Source organism: Penicillium solitum, assembly GCF_028829755.1.
Source record: "Penicillium solitum strain IBT 25940 chromosome Unknown utg000001l_segment0_segment0, whole genome shotgun sequence".
Classification (NCBI taxonomy): Eukaryota; Fungi; Ascomycota; class Eurotiomycetes; order Eurotiales; family Aspergillaceae; genus Penicillium; species Penicillium solitum.
This window is the reverse complement of record NW_027072121.1, coordinates 2,994,126-3,014,965: the sequence shown is the minus strand read 5'-3', so window position 1 is coordinate 3,014,965 and position 20,840 is coordinate 2,994,126. Positions and strand designations below refer to the sequence as shown.

The 20,840-nt window shown below is 49.4% G+C and overlaps 11 protein-coding genes across 11 annotated transcripts; 5 read left to right on the top strand and 6 right to left on the bottom strand.

Moving 5' to 3' along the window:
- Window positions 1-310: 310 nt before the first annotated feature.
- N7455_001154 (GFA family protein) lies at window positions 311-1,193 on the bottom strand (the record flags this gene model as incomplete). The annotated part of the gene is made up of 2 exons (XM_065603950.1): window positions 311-412; window positions 468-1,193. 2 exons carry the CDS (start codon window positions 1,191-1,193, stop codon window positions 311-313), a joined length of 828 nt encoding a protein of 275 aa, XP_065462441.1.
- Window positions 1,194-1,274: 81 nt separating this feature from the next.
- On the top strand, window positions 1,275-1,730 carry N7455_001153 (uncharacterized protein; the record flags this gene model as incomplete). The annotated part of the gene is given in 3 exon segments (XM_065603949.1): window positions 1,275-1,326; window positions 1,342-1,445; window positions 1,632-1,730. The coding sequence occupies 3 exon segments, from the start codon at window positions 1,275-1,277 to the stop codon at window positions 1,728-1,730; spliced, it is 255 nt and encodes an 84-aa protein (XP_065462440.1).
- Window positions 1,731-4,121: 2,391 nt separating this feature from the next.
- On the top strand, window positions 4,122-4,615 carry N7455_001152 (uncharacterized protein; the record flags this gene model as incomplete). The annotated part of the gene is made up of 3 exons (XM_065603948.1): window positions 4,122-4,199; window positions 4,256-4,397; window positions 4,500-4,615. 3 exons carry the CDS (start codon window positions 4,122-4,124, stop codon window positions 4,613-4,615), a joined length of 336 nt encoding a protein of 111 aa, XP_065462439.1.
- A 405-nt stretch (window positions 4,616-5,020) lies between these two features.
- N7455_001151 (uncharacterized protein) lies at window positions 5,021-7,054 on the bottom strand. Its single transcript, XM_040951912.2, has 3 exons — window positions 6,830-7,054; window positions 5,752-6,702; window positions 5,021-5,692 (listed from the first exon to the last, which is right to left on the bottom strand). The coding sequence occupies exons 1-3, from the start codon at window positions 6,927-6,929 to the stop codon at window positions 5,040-5,042; spliced, it is 1,704 nt and encodes a 567-aa protein (XP_040817676.2). The 5' UTR covers window positions 6,930-7,054; the 3' UTR covers window positions 5,021-5,039.
- A 32-nt stretch (window positions 7,055-7,086) lies between these two features.
- On the top strand, window positions 7,087-8,183 carry N7455_001150 (replication termination factor 2; the record flags this gene model as incomplete). Its single annotated transcript, XM_040951108.2, has 3 exons — window positions 7,087-7,106; window positions 7,167-7,653; window positions 7,710-8,183. 3 exons carry the CDS (start codon window positions 7,087-7,089, stop codon window positions 8,181-8,183), a joined length of 981 nt encoding a protein of 326 aa, XP_040818225.1.
- Window positions 8,184-8,394: 211 nt separating this feature from the next.
- Window positions 8,395-10,006, bottom strand: N7455_001149 (mitochondrial 54S ribosomal mL50 protein; the record flags this gene model as incomplete). The annotated part of the gene is made up of 4 exons (XM_040951651.2): window positions 8,395-8,874; window positions 8,933-9,323; window positions 9,418-9,949; window positions 9,991-10,006. The coding sequence occupies 4 exons, from the start codon at window positions 10,004-10,006 to the stop codon at window positions 8,527-8,529; spliced, it is 1,287 nt and encodes a 428-aa protein (XP_040817567.2). The 3' UTR covers window positions 8,395-8,526.
- Window positions 10,007-10,383: 377 nt separating this feature from the next.
- On the bottom strand, window positions 10,384-11,625 carry N7455_001148 (uncharacterized protein; the record flags this gene model as incomplete). The annotated part of the gene is made up of 1 exon (XM_040951783.2): window positions 10,384-11,625. One exon carries the CDS (start codon window positions 11,623-11,625, stop codon window positions 10,384-10,386), a length of 1,242 nt encoding a protein of 413 aa, XP_040818569.1.
- Window positions 11,626-12,271: 646 nt separating this feature from the next.
- Window positions 12,272-13,265, bottom strand: N7455_001147 (uncharacterized protein; the record flags this gene model as incomplete). The annotated part of the gene is made up of 2 exons (XM_040951519.2): window positions 12,272-13,018; window positions 13,122-13,265. The coding sequence occupies 2 exons, from the start codon at window positions 13,263-13,265 to the stop codon at window positions 12,272-12,274; spliced, it is 891 nt and encodes a 296-aa protein (XP_040817596.2).
- Window positions 13,266-15,961: 2,696 nt separating this feature from the next.
- N7455_001146 (3-deoxy-7-phosphoheptulonate synthase) lies at window positions 15,962-17,761 on the top strand (the record flags this gene model as incomplete). The annotated part of the gene is made up of 4 exons (XM_040951468.2): window positions 15,962-16,054; window positions 16,153-16,210; window positions 16,285-16,340; window positions 16,435-17,761. Coding segments are annotated over 4 exons (1,203 nt in total), but the record flags the coding sequence as incomplete, so codon positions are not given.
- Window positions 17,762-18,289: 528 nt separating this feature from the next.
- N7455_001145 (cytochrome c oxidase assembly protein COX14) lies at window positions 18,290-19,669 on the bottom strand (the record flags this gene model as incomplete). Its single annotated transcript, XM_040951022.2, has 2 exons — window positions 18,290-18,952; window positions 19,099-19,669. The coding sequence occupies 2 exons, from the start codon at window positions 19,667-19,669 to the stop codon at window positions 18,456-18,458; spliced, it is 1,068 nt and encodes a 355-aa protein (XP_040817931.2). The 3' UTR covers window positions 18,290-18,455.
- A 288-nt stretch (window positions 19,670-19,957) lies between these two features.
- N7455_001144 (DUF2458 domain-containing protein) lies at window positions 19,958-20,813 on the top strand (the record flags this gene model as incomplete). The annotated part of the gene is made up of 3 exons (XM_040951870.2): window positions 19,958-20,370; window positions 20,441-20,480; window positions 20,532-20,813. The coding sequence occupies 3 exons, from the start codon at window positions 19,958-19,960 to the stop codon at window positions 20,811-20,813; spliced, it is 735 nt and encodes a 244-aa protein (XP_040817656.2).
- Window positions 20,814-20,840: the final 27 nt, after the last annotated feature.

Sequence of the window (20,840 nt, the reverse complement as noted above, 5' to 3'; positions counted from 1 at the left end):
AAAAAAGATCTCCGAAAAAGTCAGGCGGAGGGAAGGCGGTGACGGAGTTGGCGCACCTTCCACGTGTGTGTCCACGGGTACCACCACCGGGAGTATACGAGATGGACATTCATCGATTCAATCATGGTTACATAGTATCTTTCAGATATCGACTAGTTTTGCTTTGAATGTATCTTGAGGCCCTCCTCTAGAATATGAATCAAATCGTGTTGCACCGCCATCTCAGCAAAGCTGATACGATTTGGTGACCATTCCAACCAGTCCTCGGCTCTAGCTCCATTTGCCCGGAGTAAGCCCACACTCACATCAATTAACAATGGTCGTTCATCACAATGCCAAAAAGCAGTAGCCCCACAGCAGCTGCAGAATTCTCTGTATACCCCTGGCGAACTTCTATGCCGCCGCATAGTCCCTGCATTGAATGTAAGGGGAGATCCATCTGTATTAAAGATGTTGGACTTGGGTACAAATGCCCAAGTCTGGATGGGAAATCCACTGCTTAGTCGGCAGCTGTTGCAGACACAGGTTCCTGCAATATATTTCGTACCACCATCCCGCAACCACCATTTGATATCATCAGGATTCGCCCCAGACCCGGTGTAATATGGAACCAGAAGATCTGGCCATGGCGAGGATGCTTGCAAGGACGACGCATCGGGCTTGGTGATATAAAACTCAACACCTCCACAGAGGCAACGTGCCCGCAGATGCTGGCTTGTTGGTGTATACTCCGCCGGGGTTATCGATTCTCGGTTAGGGCTCTCATTGCTGGTTGAAGTATGTAATCTGCAACCTGTGACGGCGGATTCAATTCCAGGAAGCAGTGTACTGAGTCCACCGTCACCAGTTTCGCTGCTTTGCCAGTGCTCAACCGCTTGGACCGAGGGGACGTTCTTTGCTGCCAGCAAGCCCGAGGCAACTAGAAACTGTCCCCCAGGCTGCATACGAGCGAAGACGTGGGCACCACATGTCTTACAAAAGTAACGACTAACGTGGTTGGACTGTTGATGTTCCTGAAGCCCATCTAGATCCGGTGGTTCATGCTGGAGGAGATAATACGATGAAGATAACTGTCCAGTCACCATTCGACAGTCGTTGCAATGACATAGTTGGAGTTTGGATTGGTCGGTAACAGAATCCAATTGGATAGATAAAGCTACGCTTCCACATATGCAAGCAATAGGAGTAGTCATGGTTGGAGGATGAAAGTAATTTCAAGATCACGCTTTCGAAAGCAATGCGTTGTCTATGTGCGTAAGCGGGGACAGAAAAATATGCTCACAAGTGTAACGTGGAACGAGATGCAATCAATGAGAATTCACTCAAGTGTCTGACCCTCAGACTGTATCTCGGAAAGTCACGAGTATATAAGGTCCCGGCCCCATCCCTCCTCTCTCTTCTCCCCCACCTCTTTGCAACCAACACAACTTTCAAAAGCTTCACCAGTTTTTACTACTCCAAACATACAAAATGAGTAAGCACTTTCATCTTCCATGATATATGTGACTTCACAAATTAGTGAAAAAGCGCACTTTTGACCTGGCCCGATTTCCGAAATGGCGGGGTCATAGCGGGGTTGTCCCTCGTCGTATTTCACCCTTTGTTCCTTTCAATGCTGACCACTGTAATAGGCGACCACGGATGCAGCTGCGGCACCTCTTGCCAGTGCCCTGCCGGCTCTTGCCAGTGCCCTGTACGTGGTATCCCCTCCTCTGATGACGTCTGGCTGACCCGACCCCTCAATCTGTTTAGAAGAAATAAATCACCCACATGGGCACGATGAATTCGATTTGAAACTTTCAATGGATACGAGCACGCAGTGAGACGGAGGGTATTTGATTCGGAAAGCTCCCGATTGTGTTCCTAGGGGATGCACGTCATGTCATAGAACAGGGGTTCATAGTGAATGATATGCAGTTGCTCGGCCACTTTTATTCCTTGTAGAACAGGTACCTTGTGGGCATCAAATCTAATATTTGGGTCTGAAGATCGGTATGGGTCAACCTTGAGGGCACAACGGCCTTCTTGACATACAACATACTTAGATATCCTATCCAAATAGCCTCCTGAGTGGAGAGTAGTAGAGTCAACTAACATACACCATATAAGTATCTACAACGTACATAGCATGTACGAGGTACCTTGGCACATGCTTAGATCAAACCACCCATACTAATGCCAACACACACCCTGGGGGGAGTAGACATTCTCCCAGAAGCCGAGTCACCGAGGATCTCGTTTGATACAATATCAGGCACCCTTCCCAACCCAACAACTCAATCCGCTAAGTGATCGTCCCATCGCCACATTGACCAGATACGGTAATATCCTTCCCGCCTTTCCACTATGGTTTGCCGATGCGGCATTTTCACCATCTTCAGCATCAAACGTTTGGAGACCCCAACACCTGGTACGGCGGAGAGTCGAATGTAAGAAGAGATAAAAAGCGGGACTCGATACTGCACGAGTCCGAGAACAGTAGTATCGGATCGGAGCCAATCATAATCATGCATGATGCACATCGGAGAGGGTCTGTGATATGCTCTGGTAGCTTCCAAGCTGCAGCCTCTCCACTTTCTTGGTGCCTCGCTGGTTTGTTTCTGGTTCTCAATGGGATACCAAGGAGTCTGTGCCCGTATACAGCGAGGCCCAAACGCACGATATAGGCCTTTCTATGCCACATATATTGTCCAAACTGAGATGTCTCTCAAAGTCTGTGTTATTAGATCTCCCCTCTTGGTATATAGTATACGCAGTTTCTTTTCTTGAATAGATATCACCAAGTGCAACATGTAGGATATCCTCTAATGCTGGTCTCAAACCGACCTCGGGAGCTAATACAACCCCAACCATAATACAACCCCAACCATGCAGGTGCAACTCCACGAGCGTCTCGCCTGTCATACACTTTCAGTACACAAATACTCCATACCCAAAAAGCAATCAAGAAAAACGCGAAAGCCGAAACTCCCTGGTATAACTCCACCTAGTGGATATGAACATGCGTCTCAGGTAATCCAGGGCTACCAATGGGGCCAGATAGCACCCCTCCTCCAAGGTCCCCAATCCATGAAAACTTTGCCTCATAGGCTGCCACGACGATAGTCCAACCCGAAACCGCTGCAGGCGCCAGAAATTACATACCTGGCCCTTACTTGCTGGGCACTCTCCATCTTTTCTTTGAATACGACGTTTACCCTAGTTCGTTATAGTACTTACAGTCCACATCTCGTACGTCAGTTGTACGTATGACTGTACTCGTGAGATAATAAGAGGCCCGTCCCGAAACCAGTGGATCAAACATGGTATGCAGATCTGCGTCGTACCCGAAACATGGCCGTCATCGTGGCATGACAATGAAGGTCATAATGTTTTTAATTAACACACTAATAGGGAATGTTACCCTATATTTACTATATTCAATGTCTTATATGCACCCATATAATAGAAATCTATATAGCATGTATCATATGATCAATGAAATACGTATTCAAGTTCAGTCGAGATCTAAAGACCAACAATTTACACATATAGTACCTCCGTACAGGCAAAGATGACCATATCTGGCAAAGCGTAAACAACGCATGCGATTGCTCCACAAAATGAACCCCTGCGCGACTCTTAGTCTTCAGCCTAGGCCAATAGACCAGCCATATTATTCGCATGAACCCGCCCGAACATAATGCAATCTGATCTACTCCGTACATAACCTGATTAACCTGATGATGTCGTACTCACTATACTACCGAGCAAATACCGAGAGAGATAACATTTAGACTTCGTAAGAAAATATATCGGGTATCAACCCTTTCATCGATATCTGCGCCATGTTTACCCGAGAGGGGCTTTGGACTCTAGAAGTGTACATCATACGGAGTAGGCAGACCCCGATAGGCTCCGCTTTATTGGTGAGCGGTAGAGTAACCTGGATATAGTACTTTTTACAGCGGATAGCGCGTGAGAATAGGCCGAAAGCCATGATAGGTGGCAGGCTGATTGGGGGTTGGGAGGATCCTGAGTGGAATGCAGGACTGGGTTCATTTGACTCGGCCACGCGATATGATGGAGTGTGAACGGGGCGCCGCGGCGACGTTACTACGTCTTGGATTGGATGGAGTTGCATGATAGCTGGGAAAAATAGAATTATCCGCCGTGTTATTATTGATCGGGACGAAGTAGCAATCTCGTGGATTCCAGAGGTATAAAGTAGCCCTCATATCCTCCCCCTGTTGGACTTTTTCTTTCTCTATCCAAGCCATCGATATCCAAACCAAACACTACTCTTAAGCTTCTTTTTCAAGGTTCTTTACCTACCAACCTCTATATTCATCATGTCTCCCTGCGCCTGCAACTGCTGCTCCGGCGAGTGCAACTCCTGCTCTTGCTCTACCTGCACTGTATGTCATTGCTTTCTCTCTCCGTGTCTTATAACCACCATTACTTAGAATGGGATGCGGCCCCGGGGCGAAAGATATACTAACTACCCTTCTAGCACTAAGCCGGCTCACAAGCCTTCACCACCGCCATCTTCCTCCAATACAACCCATACCAGACCCGGGCTCCCACTGCTGTCGAACTAGCCGGTATGCGGGTGTCCTCATTGTCGAAATCATGAGATAACTTCATTGTGATTGTTCATGATCGAGATGATTGTATGCTAGGATCTGGGGATAGGGCCTGGAGCCTTCTGGATGGGGTGTTAAGATTATATAGGTTCAGATCCGACCTCATGTACGTTCTTTGGTTTAGTTTTCTAACTATAAATATGGCTATATTATTATCTGTGATCTCGAGTAGTATCTATATGCTCCAGTAAATGTGATTTGATCTTGTTCATGTAATGGACCGTCCGCGTATCTAGCACATACATACATTGATTGCATCCAGCCGAACACCAAGAAACAAATGGTTTAACACTCAGGAACAAGAATAAAAGTGTACAAAAGCGCTCAAATTGCAATTCATTCTAACTAATGGGATGAAATGAAATAGACATTCAATACATATGTATTAGCAGATCTCTGAATCTAGTATAACCGTCACAGCTCGTCTTTCGAGCGAGGCGCACCATTACCTGCCTCTTCACCACCTGCACATGCAGCCGGCGATGTAACAAGCATGGAGTACACGCACTTCTCCTCTTCCGCTGTCTTCAAGATCTTGTTCTCCTCGCCACACTCCAAAATGACCTTGGTCGACCGGTTAGGTCCATTCCAGCAAGATTGGCCGCGATTGTACTCAATAGTCATCTTCTCAACATTGACGACCTCACCAGCCGTGTTGACTTCCTCCACGCTCGTGGTTCCAACATGCGAGAATTTGCCCATGGACACGGAACTTCCTCCCTTTCTCTGGTTCTGCTTGGTCGACTCAAGGAAGCAATGCTCGTACGTGTACTCACCCGCATCCTGGGTGATACATACTCCACTGAGTGCGCGGAAGATAGAGTTAGGGCCATAGTCCTGCTCAAGATCGGCACGCTGGTCGCGTAGCTTGTTCTTGAGGCTTGTAACAGAGTCTTGCGCAGCCTTGAGGGCGTCGCGTGCCTGGGTCACGGCTTTGGATTCCGAGGAAGACTCCTCACCGGCCTTGGGCAGAATGCCTTTTTCTTCAAGGAAGCCCCTGACAGAAATGACCCTGTCTTCGATGAAGCTGACAAGTGATGGTGGGAGATAGGCAGCGAGCTTGTACACTATAGTTGCCCGTTAGTAATCTATACTAGGTGCCACAAGAAACTAAGGAATGACGTACCTAGATCAGAGTCATTACATCCATCTTCTTCGTTTTCCCAGTGCTCCCAGTTAATACCGCTATCCTCGCCATCGGCCTTGGCAATCTCGTCCAAGTCGCGGTCTAGGGCACCGTTCGCACCCTCAGTGCCTTGGTCACGAGCAGCGTAGTCCTCATAGCTACGGACCGCACGTTTGACACCCTCGTCATTGAAGTTAGGGTTATATTCCACCTTGACCTTAGCCAGAATATCCTCAAGCTCCTTCACCCGCTCGCGGGCTTCATCCCGCTGGCGACGCACATCAACCAACGCATTGCGTAGCTCATCAACACGGGCCTTGGCCAAGTTAGAAAGGGCACTGACTTTGCCCTTGCCCTTTCCGGTGCGGACCACCTTACTGTCCTGCTCCTGGGCGAGCTTCAGATCAGCCTCAAGGTTCCGTTCCTTGAACTCAGCGCCCTGAACCTCGGCCTCTAGCACAGCAATATGATCCTTAATCTCCTGCTGTTGGCGACCAGCATCGACAAGAAGATCCTTCTTCTTCCTCAGGGCAGCAGTCATAGATTTTTGGTTCTGCTCCTCCTGCTTCCGCCATTGCTTGCCAATCTCCTTGCATCGGTCTTCACACTTCGTGCCCCCAACGCGAGCCCACTCGTCGCTACCATCACAGCACTCCTCGTAATCACAGATACCATCGTTGATACGCTGGAATGGAACGTATGATGGCCGGTGGCCCTTGTTTTTGCAGTAGAATCCCGGCAGGGCGAGTGCAGTGTCCAAATCGCTATTCCCAGGCCGGTCGGCCACTGTTAAAGGCGAATTACGCGAGATATGTGCGCAGGCAGACGTGCCAGGCTCGTCGCTTCCGTCGGGGCAGTCACAGTAGTCATCGTTGACGGCCGAGAAGGGGATTTTGACCGAGGGATTCGAGATACAGGTGAATGTAGTCGAGTCCTGGTAGAATTTGGCAACTAAGGATACTAAATTAGTATAATTTCCACGAAAAAAAAGGTTCAATTGCCTATCATAGATCACTGCTACATGAACCTGGCGCATAAACACTAGTGGAGATCTAAAAGCCAGGGTTCAGATACTCACATTCTGGGCCCAATCCACGGGGACGGGCAGGCTTGTCACTACTAGCTTGGGCTGCCGACCCAGCGGCAGCTAGCAACAATAACAACTGAGGGAGTCTCATGCTTGAGGCATTGAGCTTTGTTTGTGGAGGTGCGGAGAGAGCTTCTGGCCAGCTGTTGATAGCGGGCCCGGGCTGGATCTAATCGCCGCTGAGTCAGCACGCTATCTTTCCAACTTTATCGTGGCGAAGTGGGAGTTACATCAACCGCATCGCAAACATGGGTAATGACGGTGGCAGGTGAGTGACTCTGTTATAGATGCGCTACAGACTGAATATTTCTAACACCAGGATTTCTAGTATTCCGACTCGCCGTGAGCTCGTCCGCGAAGCAGCTCGTGCCCCGAGTACGGCGCAAGTAAAAGAAACCCAGCGCGAGCAGCAAGAACACTCCTGGACTACCTGTCCCCTCTCACACAAGTCCCTATCCCGGCCAATTGTATCAGACTCAGTCGGGAATCTTTACAACAAGGATGCTATACTCCAGTTCCTGCTCCCCGGCGACGATGTCGAGGGCATTAGCTCCAAGGCCGACTGCGAAGAGATCCTGTGCGGACGAGTGAAGTCGCTCCGGGATGTGGTCGAGATGAAATTCGAAGTCGACACCGAGCTCACCGAGCACCCTTCAGGCCGTGCTTATGCCCCCCGTGAGCGCCGCGAGGGCTGGATCTGCCCGGTCACCGCAAAGCCGTTGGGGCCGAGTGTGAAGTCTGTGTACCTGGTGCCATGTGGACATGTGTTTGCGGAGGAGGCTATCCGACAGCTTAAAGGCGACAAGTGCTTGCAGGTAAGAATCACGCCTCATATACAAAGCGGTGATAGTGGCTAACAATTGTGTGCTAGTGCAACGAATCCTACACCGAAGATAACATCATTAACATCCTTACCACCAAAAAGGAAGACAAGGAACGCCTGCTGGCTCGAGGCCAGAAACTTGCCGAACAAGGCCTCACGCACTCCCTCAAAAAAGCCCCCGGCTCAAAGAAGCGCAAGAAGAACGCCACTGCCGAGGGTGCAACTGATGCTCCCGGTCCCATAGAGCCTGCTGGCTTGGTAGTACCTAATGTGCCTAAGCCATCCTCAGATCCTAAAAGCCGAAGCAGCACTTCTACACCGGTGCCTAGTACTGCTTCTGGCAATGGAATCAAGAACGCTGCTACTTCTTCGCTCACTGCCCGTGTATTGGCGGAGGAGAATGAGAAGAAGAAGCGCCGGAAGATGATGGGTGGAAATGAGAATATTGACAGTCTTTTCACCAAGAAGAACAGCGGGTCTAAGAATCGTGATTTCATGACAAGAGGATTTTCTATGACTTGAGGGTGTTCCATCTTTCTGCTGCGCAGAGGTAGACACTAGGCTTAAATGAAGTGCCTTTTGCTTTTCAATGTGACACAAGGTCGTGGGGGAGTTTTATTTCCGGCGTTCATACGGCTTTTGATGATTTTCAACGATTGATGGTGATTACATTGTATGCTGGAGGACTAGACTGCTAGCCATACCGTACATTCCAAAATTAACATGTACAATTTCAGAACTGACTTGACATGACGAAACGAAACAAGGACATAAAATGCAATTCAATCAACAATTCTAATGTACAAAAGATTGCTCTCAGATAAAGGAAAACGATGCCTCCAACATTCTACAAAAAAAGAGAGGCCTAGGCATTCAGCTCGGTCTTCTTAGCCTGCTTCCAGGGTGGCGGTTGTTTCTGGCCCAGGCTCTTGGTGATCAAGCCATTCTTGTAGAGCGTAGAAACAACAGCCTTTTTGCGGCCAAGGTCCTCATCGTTGTCATGGCGAGTCTGGCGGACATCGAGAATCTTGACGTTAGACAATTCAGCAGCGCCGTTCTTGTCCATAATCTTGTGGAGGAGCACAGGAGTCAATCTGGTAGTCTTTTTGCGAAGTGCCTCCTGTGCGCGGAAGACATCTCCGGTAGTGGTGGAAGAGGTGATGATGTAGTCAGGAATGTGCTGAGACATCAATTTGGAGAGGCGGGCGAAGAACTAAGATGCATTTGTTAGCGATGTTGGCACTAAAAAGGTCGAATGGGGGAATACGAACGACAAACTTGACATTGCCATCAGCCAGCGACAGAGAACTGAGGCTGTTCTGCTTCTGACCTTTGGACTCTGCGCCATACAGGCGATCTCCCTGCTCGCTAGCTGCCTTCAATTTCTCCTGGAGAGCGGTCTCGCCGGCCTTGCCGTCCACAGCCCCCGCTGCATTGCGCAGAAGAGATTCCATTGTTTTAATGTCGGGGAACTGGAGACGGTCACCCCAGTTACCAGCCTCGCCCTCGATCTTAACCGACTTGAGCTGGGCTTCGATCGCTCGGCTGCTAGGCTTGCTAACAAGAGTGACTTTTCCTCCCAACATTTGCATCAAACCGATTTCCACGGCAGCTTGGTGCGCAGCCTTCATGTACGGCAAAGGACGTGGGTTATTGTACCATCTATTATCAATCAAGAAGGACATCGTCAGCAAATCAATCTAGAAATCAAACGAGGATGCAGAGGCATCGAATTGGAAACTTGGATCGAACATACGGCTTGACTCTATCGGCATGCCCTTTCGGACCCCTCAGACGCCATTCTTTCTCCTTGAGATAACCAATCCTGGGCATTCCCTCCCAGGTCAGGTTCTCCTCAATTTCTTCGGATCGTGCTTGACCCTCTTCGAGGCTGAATGCCTCCTCTGGTACAGGCTCTCCGGGACTCATACCAGTTCCAGGCATGATCTGGCTCCCAGTGTAAGGGTCTGCTGGGCCTGGGGGTTTGTCGGTGCCCCAAATCTTGCGCCGAGCGCGCTCGAGGATTCCGGGGGAGGAGTCGGAGGCATAGCGGCGGGTTTGACCGAGAGGCGAGATACGGGGGGTGGCTTGAATTCTGCAGCTGGAACAGATGAAGTTTGCCTCTCGCAGAGGGAGGCGCATTGAGGGTCGCATTATTAAGGTGGGCGCGAATGCTGTTTGAGAGCGTCGAGCTGGCGGAGTTGACCCGGACGGAGAAACAAATTCAAGAAAGGCATGGGTCACGTGTCGGGGATCTTGATGCTTGGCATTTTGGTGTTCTGCTCTTCCTCAAGGCCAGGACTTTGATATTAAAAATGAAATACTTTACGCAAATATAATTGCATGGTGTGGCTTGTTCTATCTGTTTCTGCTTTTCTATATCTCAAAAAGTCCACGCTCGATGTTCAATGAGAAACATTCTTCGATGCTATTTCACATCTGTACAACCCGCCAAAACTACCAATAAGTAGACCAAAAAAGAAAAAATATAGTACAATAACATCTTACTTTGACTATTAGAGAGTACACTACACTCAGCATGTAATATACCTCAAAAGTATTTCTTAGATCCTACCCTCAAGTCTTCGGCTACAAGCTATAGTTGTGGAAGGCAAAACAATCATTTATGCGAACTGTATATACACATGCAACGCTGGTATCATACTAAGGAAAATCGACAAAAAGAACATTTTGTGCAAAGCAACTAAAAATATTTAAAGATTTACTCACGGACAAACATGCCCGCCATACCCATACCTGTACCAATGCACATACTAATCACGCCGATCTCCTGGCCACTGCGCTCCAACTCAGGCAGCAGGGTAGCGAGTTGACGAGCACCAGTAGCACCGAGGGGATGACCGATAGCAATAGCACCACCGTTAGGGTTAACCTTCGCCTGGTCGATACCAAGCTTGCGAACGCTGTAGAGCGCCTGCGAGGCGAAAGCCTCGTTAATCTCCCAAACACCAACCTCGGGAACTTCAACGCCAACAGCCTGCAGAAGCTTAGGAATGGCAACAGCAGGGCCAACGCCCATCTCATCGGGGGCACAGCCCGCGACAGCAGACGCGACCCAGCGCGCCTTAATAGAACCAGACAGACCCAGCTCCTCGGCGGTGGAGCGACGCATCAACAAAGCAGCAGCGGCACCATCGCTAACCTGCGAACTGTTACCTGCGGTGCTGGCACCGGTAGGCGAGAAAGCGGGCTTGAGTGAGCCCACCTTCTCGAGGGACAGTCCGTGGCGGATACCATCGTCCTGGGAGACTGTCACTTCCTTAGCGGGGGCATCTGGGTTCTCGGGGTCGAGGGTCTTGGTAGTGACAGAGACGATTTCGGATTCGAAGCGGCCTGCCTTCTGTGCGGCAGAGGCCTTTGCGTGGGACTCGACGGCGAAAGCGTCCTGGTCTGCGCGGGAGACACCGTAGCGGGATGCGACGTTCTCAGAGGTAATTCCCATGGGCATGATGCAGTCGCGGGCGTCCTGGGAATAGGACTCCTTCAGCTCAGGCCAGAGGACTGTGGGGATGGCGCGGGAGCCGTAGTTACGGGTCATAGATTCCATGCCGCCGCCGACGCCGACGTTAATAGCGCCGGCGCGGATGCCGTTGGCGATTGTTGTGATCGCTGCCAGGCCGGATGAGCATTGGCGGTTGATCGTGTTGAAGGGCACAGAGTGAGGGAAGCCGGCGTGGATCTGACCCATGCGGCCGGCTTTGGCGCCGCCTAGTTCTTGTAGGACGGAACCGATGAGCACATCGTCGATCTGGGCGGGGTCCAGGTTTGGGTTTGCCTTCAGTGTTGCTTGCAGCACGCTGGCGAGTAGCTCTTCTGGGTAGGCGTCCTTGAAACCACCCTTCTTAGCGCGGGTGACGGGTGTGCGCAGCGAGGAGAGGATGACGATATCATTGGGGGACTTCTGGAGTACTTGGCGGAGTCCGCGGGGAATTGGAGAAGCCATGATTTTGTAGGTTGATTGGATTGTTTGGAATTAGTTGAAAGCTGTATACCGAGAGTCAAGGGTAGTTCCGGTCTTTCGCAGCGCTGTTAGTTTCGACTTGAATATCATGCTCTGGGATAGTTACTTACATCTGTACAATGGCTAAAGTAAGCAACAAAGAGAAAAGAGAGAAACCGGCAACAAATCATTCCAACACTCCCCGGGACATCAGAATTACTTATAAGCAAATGCCGGACAAAATTCCGGGGTCGGAAGTAGTTTGGTCGACTCCCGTTCCTGAGTGGCCGCGGCACTGAAGATCGGCTAAGCGGTTTCCCGCGAAATGTGGGGAGAAATTGTTGGATGCTCCAACTTCTAGTTGTATAGTCTAGTCTTTTAAGTCTGCTAATCGTTTTGCTACAAACCTTCCTCTGGATATTCTACAATACTGAATAATCCTAATGACAGCCATGCAACTCTAATCTGTACATCGGGACCTCATCGGATGCTTATGTCAGCCATTTCGGTTCGGCACTTTGGAACCGGAAGCTAAGCCGAGGATAATGTCGACGTTCCCGAATTTGATATCTTTGAATCCATTTGGAAATTCTGTGATGAACTGATTGATAACCCTGGTTCAGGGCACATAGGTAGTTCCCCTTGCTCATTACTCCATGAAAGCCATCTTTGCCAGGCAAGTAGCCTCCAGGTTGTTCTCCTTGGGCACAAGCCAGAACTTAACCTGAACGACCATCTCAACCATGGTGATGCCAGCTTCTGCCAGCTTGAACATCTCAGTGTTGGCCACCGGGACTCCCTTGCAAGTCTTCCATCCATTCTTCTTCCACTTGGGCAACCACTCCGTCAAGCTGCGGACCAGGTACTCGGAGTCTGTTTTGACAACAAACGTATTCAGCGGCATGAGGATCTTGCCCTTGCGCATCATGTTGCGGCGTTTGGCAATGATGGAGGCTGCATTGCGCAATGCCCGCAGGCAGGCGGTCAACTCGGCGATCTGGGTCGTGTGGCTGTGGTCGTCCTTACCTGGAATGGGCCAGGAGATGTTGCCAGCGTTGCCGCGGCCGTAGAATACTCCGATTGCCGAACGTTTTCTATCCTTTTCGGTGAGACATTCTCCATGAATGGCGATGACCAGAGAGTCTTCGTGGCCTTCGTATTGTTTGCAGTCCAGGCATTTGCGGGTCGAAGTGGGACATGCAAGACACATCCACAAGCCGATGTCGATTTCGATTTCCTTCAAGCTGAAGCGGGCGGGGTATTCGTCCTCAACACGGAAGCGGCGGTCTGCAGGGGCTATCTCGGCGGTCTTCTCGGGAGAGCCACCTACGTGGTGGCGGCTGCCCTTGGTGCTTGGACCATGTGCAGTGGAGCTGTGCACGCAGCCCTCCATTCTCTAGCCATAATAATCAGTATTTGAAAGCATGGTCTTTGTGCATCGAGAAAAGGCGAGTGAGGTTCTTCCAAGGTGATCCTGAGGTCAGGACCAGTGTGCTTACCTGAGATGCATGGTGGGCTTTCTCTTTCTGGGGTATCTGTGACTCTCGGGGCACGCGAGCCAATTCCAACAACTCAGATTCCTTGAGCCTCTTTTTCTTTGTACCGATGCGGACAGGAGCAAGGCTTCCAGGCATGGAAGGCATCGTGGCTGAAGGTGCTTTCTCAGAGATGAAGTTAGTCAGTCAAGAGAGTTGAAGTGAGGAAGAAAGGAAAGATTAAAAATCAAGAGGGGCAGTTGAAAACAAAGGTAAATGGGAGATGGAAAGAAAGAGAAGGACAATCACAGTCAAAGCAGGTAGAGTCTAGAAGCAAACATAAAAGCGTACCTGCTTCATATCAACATTTTAGGTGGCCCCGGGGTATATTTCAGCAAAGCTCCAAAGTGCTCCCTTATGAAAACTACAGAATTAAGAGTCCTAAGCACATCAAAATAAGAATCGAGATCTACTTTTAAGAATTAGATATCCCATCGAAGTAGAACAAAGAGCTGCAACTTGTCCCACTTCTAGGTTAGAGAACAATGCCCATACCATTAAGCGAATCAGTGCTGTAACAAAGGATGCCAAGAAAAGAAATTAGATAGAAGTTCAAAGCAAGGTGCTATAGGCAAATTACGAGTGTGGAATCTCTACGTGCCCAGGTGGGTGCGACGGCTTAGTGCTGTGTTGAGCTAGCTGGCGCATCAAAGGAGAGGTCGAGGTGCGTAGTGTAATAGATAATGAATTCATCATTCGAAGAAGCTAAGTTCAGAAACAGAGACTAAAACTGAGCACGAGGCCTTGAGCACCATTCATGTCATTCACAGGCGTCGAGTCGAAGTCATTTTGTTCATACAAATCATGAGTCGAATGAATCAAAAGAAAATAAAAGAAAATACGACTTATATGACCAGGAGTCCGGTGATAACATTGAGGGCAACCTCGGCAAAATCCCAGAATAAAGCGGACTTCTTGTTGACAAACCTGGACCCGCGCGTCCTGCGCGGCTAACTCGATGGTCACGTGGGAATAATCCGCAACGGTACCTCGATTGGTACAAGTTGTATGATTGGTAAGAGATGATGTATTAATATAGTCTCGAAGCTATCCATGGATGTGTTATAGGAAGTGCAGAAAAGGATAATCTTACTCCTATCTAGCTACTACTTAGGTAGCGAGTAATACTACTTAGGCGGTCAGACGCGCCTCGATAACGATAACCGATAACGATAGAACTCTCCAGGGCTGACTCAGAAGTCACGTGGGGAGATCGCGATAAGGCTGTGGTCCCTTCATTCGTTAGGGACCTAATACATATACCGCTGCAAAGACAAACAGATGTTCTTATCTTTATGATCTTTTGGCCTAGCGGTCAAACGCTCTTATATAATCCCTTAGGAGTAGCAGCCTAAATCGACCCAGGACTACAAGGGAATGTCACACATTGGAAGGGAGTGGTGCGAGACTTTCCATCAGGCCGGCCGAGGTACTGGACTCGGGTGTGGATTCGAGGGACGGGGAAAGATCGGAGGTTGGAACAAAACGAACGAGAAAATTCCGAAGACTACGAGTCCCAGTCCGTTATAGAACTATAGTGGTACCAGGTCTTGGTGACCACTGCGAAGCCATTCTCGTTGACTGGACCGACAGAGCGAGTGCATGGAAGTGGACAGTTCATGTTCACGGTGTTCGATGCACCGCCCTTATCCTTGGGGTTAGAAAGATGAGGGTTAAACTCCACTGTAGGCTAGGTACTTGCTTAGGTGCCAGAGAAGAGGAATGGGCCCTGGTGGGAGTGGGCTCGGAAGGATCATTGATGTTGAAATATTTGTTGGTTAAGGTGTGCGGGATTATTAGCGAGGGCTTGCCAACCTTTTGGACTAGGTGGGGAGAGAGATCACCACTGGCCAATTTGGTGAGGGTGGTCTTGGGTTCATTGATGTTCAGCACCTGGCTGAACGGTTCTGTTGGAATTGGCGAAGGCTGGCCATGCTGGACCACGAATGGGGACAAATTGTCCCAATTGGCCGGATGGGTTGACAGGGCAGAGGAAGGTTTTAAGCCCAGGGGTGCAGGATGGCAAACTCTCTATCTTCAATAGTGGCTGGGATGAGCGGAGAGAGAGAGATGTATGTGACTTACCTGCCTGAGTACTCCAGGCCCTCAAGGGCTCGCTTTGAAAATGATCTCACTGCCAGAGTTCCAATGTAATGCAAGGGAAAGAGTTTGTTTGGGAAAGAACGTATCAGAAGGGAAGTACAAAGTACGTAGATATGTAGATTATATAGTCCTGGGGGGAAAGCTTCCAATTTGGACCATTCCGAGACGAATAATAGCAATTAGCTTGCTTAATTAGGTTGTTTTGTTAATTAGAGATGTCCCTAATTTCAATGAGAATTACTTTAATTTGGTCTCACTCTTGTTAGTCTGTTCTATTGATCATTACCTGATTAGGTTACCTCTACATGATACATCAATAACACATATTTGACCAATCAAGTAGTACATAAGAGAATGAATGGCTACGGAGTAATATGACAACGAAAATACATGACATGATATGCAGGTCGGAGGGAGAATTATCCTGTCGGTGAAAAAGCAGTAGGACAATTGTTAACTATACACTACTCCGTACTCCGTACATACTCCGTACATTGTGTGTGGTCATCCTCAGCCCGGTGATTGGATCTCTCATAATATGCACTCGACAGCCAAGCCAACTAGATCTACCTATATTCCCCTACAGATTACAGGCTGAACATGCAGGAAATAACACAATTAATTTTTAGATTTTAAAAATCAATAATAATAAAAATCAAACTCCAGAAGTCCCATAAATAGCACAGTATGTACTTGCCAGTACAAAAACCCATCCCTTGTCCCACGAAATCACTCGGCCCACTTTTGCCTCTTTAATTTTTGTGCCATTTTTCCCCTTGACACGGTCCAACTTTGTGAGTCATTTCTTCTGATTTAAAGGATTTTGGTCTTAGAGGAATCTTCTTCGATAATCTTCTATATCTTCTATATAATTTATACTAATCACCACTAGTGTTTCTTGAACATCATGCCTCTCATCAACACTACTGAAGTCAACGAGGACACTCGTGGTATGTGGAATTGTGGAATTGTGGCCCAAAGCCACATGTGCACAGATGAGATACTGATGGTCTTTTGTTATTAGTCCTCGGATACGACCCATTGCTGTCGCCCTACTTCTTGCAGAATGAGATCCCCGCGGTGAGTCGATGTTATTTTTTTTTCTTCACCCCGCTCTTTGCGGGGACATGGCAAAACTTCCAAGCGCACCAACTGACAGCAATTGTCTGTATAGCCCGCTCGTGCCATTGAGGCAGTCCGTGCCGGCCGGAATCAAGCAGTCGAGATTATTGAGCAGCGCGATGATCGCCTGCTCGTTGTTGTCGGACCATGCTCTATCCACGACCCCGATACCGCACTTGAGTACGCCCGCCGGCTTAAGGAGCTTTCCGTAAAATTGGAGAAGGACATCTGCGTGATCATGCGTGCCTACCTGGAGAAGCCCCGCACAACAGTCGGCTGGAAGGGACTGATCAACGATCCCGATATCGACGAGACCTTCAACATCAACAAGGGTCTGCGCGTCTCCCGTAAGCTGTACACCGACCTGACCAGCACCGGACTCCCCATCGCCTCCGAGATGCTCGACACCATCTCCCCTCAGTACCTGGCCGATCTGATCTCTCTTGGCGCGATCGGTGCCCGTACCACCGAGTCTCAGCTTCACCGTGAGCTCGCCTCGGGCCTGTCCTTCCCCATTGGTTACAAGAACGGCACCGACGGTAACCTGACTGTCGCCGTCGACGCCATCGGCGCCGCCTCGCACCCCCACCGCTTCCTCGGTGTCACTAAGCAGGGTCTGGCTGCCATCACCAAGACCTCCGGTAACGAGCACGGTTTCGTCATCCTGCGCGGTGGCAACAGAGGTACCAACTATGACCGCGCTAGCATCAAGACTGCCCGTGAGGCTCTCCGCGCCAAGAAGCAGCGTGAGGTCCTCATGGTCGACTGCTCGCACGGTAACTCCAACAAGAACCACCTTAACCAACCCGTCGTTGCCAAGGAGGTCTCTGACCAGCTCCGTGAGGGTGAGACTGCTATCATCGGTGTCATGATCGAGTCCAACATCTACGAGGGTAACCAGAAGGTTCCCCCCGAGGGACCCGAGGCTCTTCTCCGCGGTGTCAGCATCACTGATGCTTGCATTAACTGGGAGATGACTGTTGAGGTGCTCGAGGATCTTGCTGATGGTGTTCGTGCTCGTCGTGCTGCCCGTAAAGCGCAGCAGTAGAGATGTTTTTTCTTCTCCAGATGATGCCCTTCTTGTCTCTGATTTTCATAGCCCTTCTTCCGTGGAGGGGAGAGAGAACGGGTCTGGCATAGATACCTCGTTTCGGTGCCTGTTTGTTTCTTTTTCTCGGGTTTTCAGCGGTTTTCCATTGTACCTTTTTTTTCCAGCTTGTTCCTTGGGAAGCACCCTTGGGATTCATGTGTGAATGTGTGAATGTGTGTAGTCGGTGTCAAAAAAAAAACCATTTATGAGGGTTTTGCGTTTCGCTGGGGCTGAGGATTTCATTAGTATGAGTGGACAAAAGTTTTCAAAACGTGATCAATGGCTGAAACTCCTTTTCTATATTATTTTTTTTCCAGGGTCTACCCTCTTATAAGAAACCTTTATTTTTGCTGCTCCACTACATGCATGGACCATGTGTGGTTCCTAAGCCCGCGGCAAAGCGCTTCTCCGGTGTTGGGGATGGGTCCCTCCCTCTTTGGGGATTAGTGCGGAAACTTAGGTTAGAAAGGTCTGTTTCGGTGAAAACCACTGTTAAGAAGTGATCTATTAGTGGGTAACTAGTGGGAGTGGTAGTACTTACATGTAGTATACACCGTAGTAGGTTACATTGTAGGGATGTGAAGATGGATACGGAGTTGAAATGAGAGCAGATAGAATGAAGCAGATCTATGTACTGTACACGATATACATGGAAGCCCGCCCGTCCACCCCCTTCGGAGTGTCAGGACAGACTATATTGACTAGGAACACATTCCAGAAAGATAAAAGAAGAAACGCCGGAAACCCCCTGGGAGAATGGAAACAGGCCACGAGAAAGACCGCGACTTGCTATGCAAGAGAAAAAAGTATTGCAGATGGTGAGAAGTGAAGATCAGCGGAGGGGGAGAGGTGGATCCAGGTTATGTCCGCTGATAGATGATGAAATCAGATCAGCATTGCATTCGAGGACGTTATGCCACTCGGCCCGTCCATTCCATCCTTCGCTCTTTTTGTTTGCTTGGAGGACCAAAGGTGACACCCATCTACCGCCCTGTCAACCAGCCAGTCCAGCTCGATGTCTTGGTCTTCGCAGCTTGTTCCACGTTCTCAGCGAGCACATCCAACTGACCGGGCAAAGGAGCGCCAGTCTTCACTGCCGCAGCATCCAGAGCTTGCTTAGCCTGCACGGCCTCCATAACACTACCTTGGGCATTGTCGGCACCCTCAATAGCCAAGCCTGATGCGGATGTTGATGCAGTCTTGGCACCGCTATCTTCCATGTTCAGCTTCTCGAAGAGGAATCGCTTCGCCTTGGCCCAGGGCTTCTGTGCCTTTTCCTCCTCGCGCTTCTGTTTCATAATTTCACCGATCTTCTCCTTCTTCAAGAGCTCCTGCTGTTCGGTAGTTGCGGTGCCGTTGGCATAGGCGACCTCGGCGTCCTTGAGAGTCGCAAGTTCCTTCTCGATCCAAAGCGTGCGTTGGCGGCGGTTATAGAGCGTGAGCGAAACCATTGAGTAGACCGTAAGGACACCGCAGATACCTAGTATGATCCAAAAGGATTAGTATAAATCCGGTAGGGATGAATTGGGGGGTCCGTTGGTTGTCATCGCTGACTCGGACTTCGGAGCATCGTGTGTTGTTTTGCTGGTGTTTTGCACATTTTATTCCACGGGGCAGGAAACATACCGGACGCGGCAATCAATGAATAGACCATTCCCTTGTGCGCTTTATTGGCAAACTTCCGCCCAGACTCAATCCATCGATCCGCTCCGCTTCCAGCTGCCTGCGACTTCCGAGCAGCCCGTGCCTGTGCTCGCAGTCGTTCCACCTTCTCCTTGGGTGTCTCCGGTTGGCCATTCGGGCCAAGTTGCTGTGGTGATGACTTCGTGCTGGTGTTCTTCTTTCCAAAGTCTGGGGCCTGGTACGCGCCGCCGGTCTTGGAGTTGGCGTAGGGCCCGGTGGCCGTGAACCGCGTTGCGTCTGCGGCGGATCGGGACATGTTGGGAGTTCCCGGTTTCGGGGGATAGACCTCAATATAGGGATTGAGAATCAAATTAATATTACTGGAAATTGGCTGGAGGCAATTGGAGGGCCGTGGTGGGGTGATGGAGCTGGAGACAGTTGATAAACCGGGGGATTTGCAGGTGGAAGGTAAATTTTCAGTACGGGAGATGTGCCAAGACATCCAAACAGCTTCAACTGATATGACTTCAATCTTCTTTTGGCTCTCTTGGTTCTCTTGGTTCTCTAAGCTCATTCTTGGAGGAGTTTTTTAAATTTATATGTTATCAGTAAATTATACCTCTTGTTCTTTTTGCCAAAATTGACTGGTCTCTCTAAACACACCCTTCTCTATCTTTCTTCTGATATATATATCCTTTGTCGACCGTCTTTGGAACACTTGACATCTACATCCATCTCCACTCACCACTTTTAATCTTTATTTATCAATTATTCTACTGGGGCTGATATATTGATAAGCAACTTTTGGACCAACATACACATTTTTTAAGGTTCCACCGGGAGGCCCTACTATTACTGCAATATGGGAGACGGCTTCTACAATGCCTCGGACCTGAACTCAGTCCTCAGCACCTTGTCTAGTCTAGCTTCTCAGGGCCAAGGCAGCTCTAACCAGCATGTACCCACACCTATTCATCCGCCAAAAATCATATCGTCTAAATCCAAACCTTCGGAAGATCCACGACCGCCGCAGTCAAGGATAACGAGACCGTCCACTTCTACTTCTGCATCTGACTCTTCAACTATCACAACTTGGCCTGCAGCACTAAAACATGTGATGCGCACCGTGGGTCAAAACGAAGAAACCCAAGCTCGCATTCGCGGTGTGATCCGAAGTCAACATCGTCATGAACAACAATGGTTCCAAGCCCGTGAGGCACTGTTGAAGCAGCAGCAGGGTCGTCCTGAGAAACAGAGGGAGCTAGATGCAGTCCTGTGAGTTTATTTTTATGCTACTGCTCTGCAGTGTTTTACTATTGACCAATCGCTGACGCTAAACAAAAAGGAGGTCGATCGGTGCCCCAGTAAAAGAGGAAGATGGCTCGGTATGTTCTCAATATCCCCTTTCATTATTCGCTCCGACTAATTGCCATTAGACCGAAAAGGAGTTTGCCGCAGAGATTGCAACCTACGATGCAAAGGTGTACAAGGCAGCCGTGCAAATGGGAGATGCTATCATTGCCGAATTGCGCGGTCTGGGTATTCCATTCTTTACGCTTCGGAAGGAGTTGGTTGAAGATAACCCATCCAAAATAGAAGGCTCACAGCCACGGAGCCAGACTGAGTCCACTGGAACCACCCCGTCGCCAATTGCCAAGTCTGAGCTTGTGAATTTGCAGCAACGCATGTTGGAATTGCTAGAGGATTTGTGTAAATAGTGAGATGCCACTCAGCATTTGCGATCT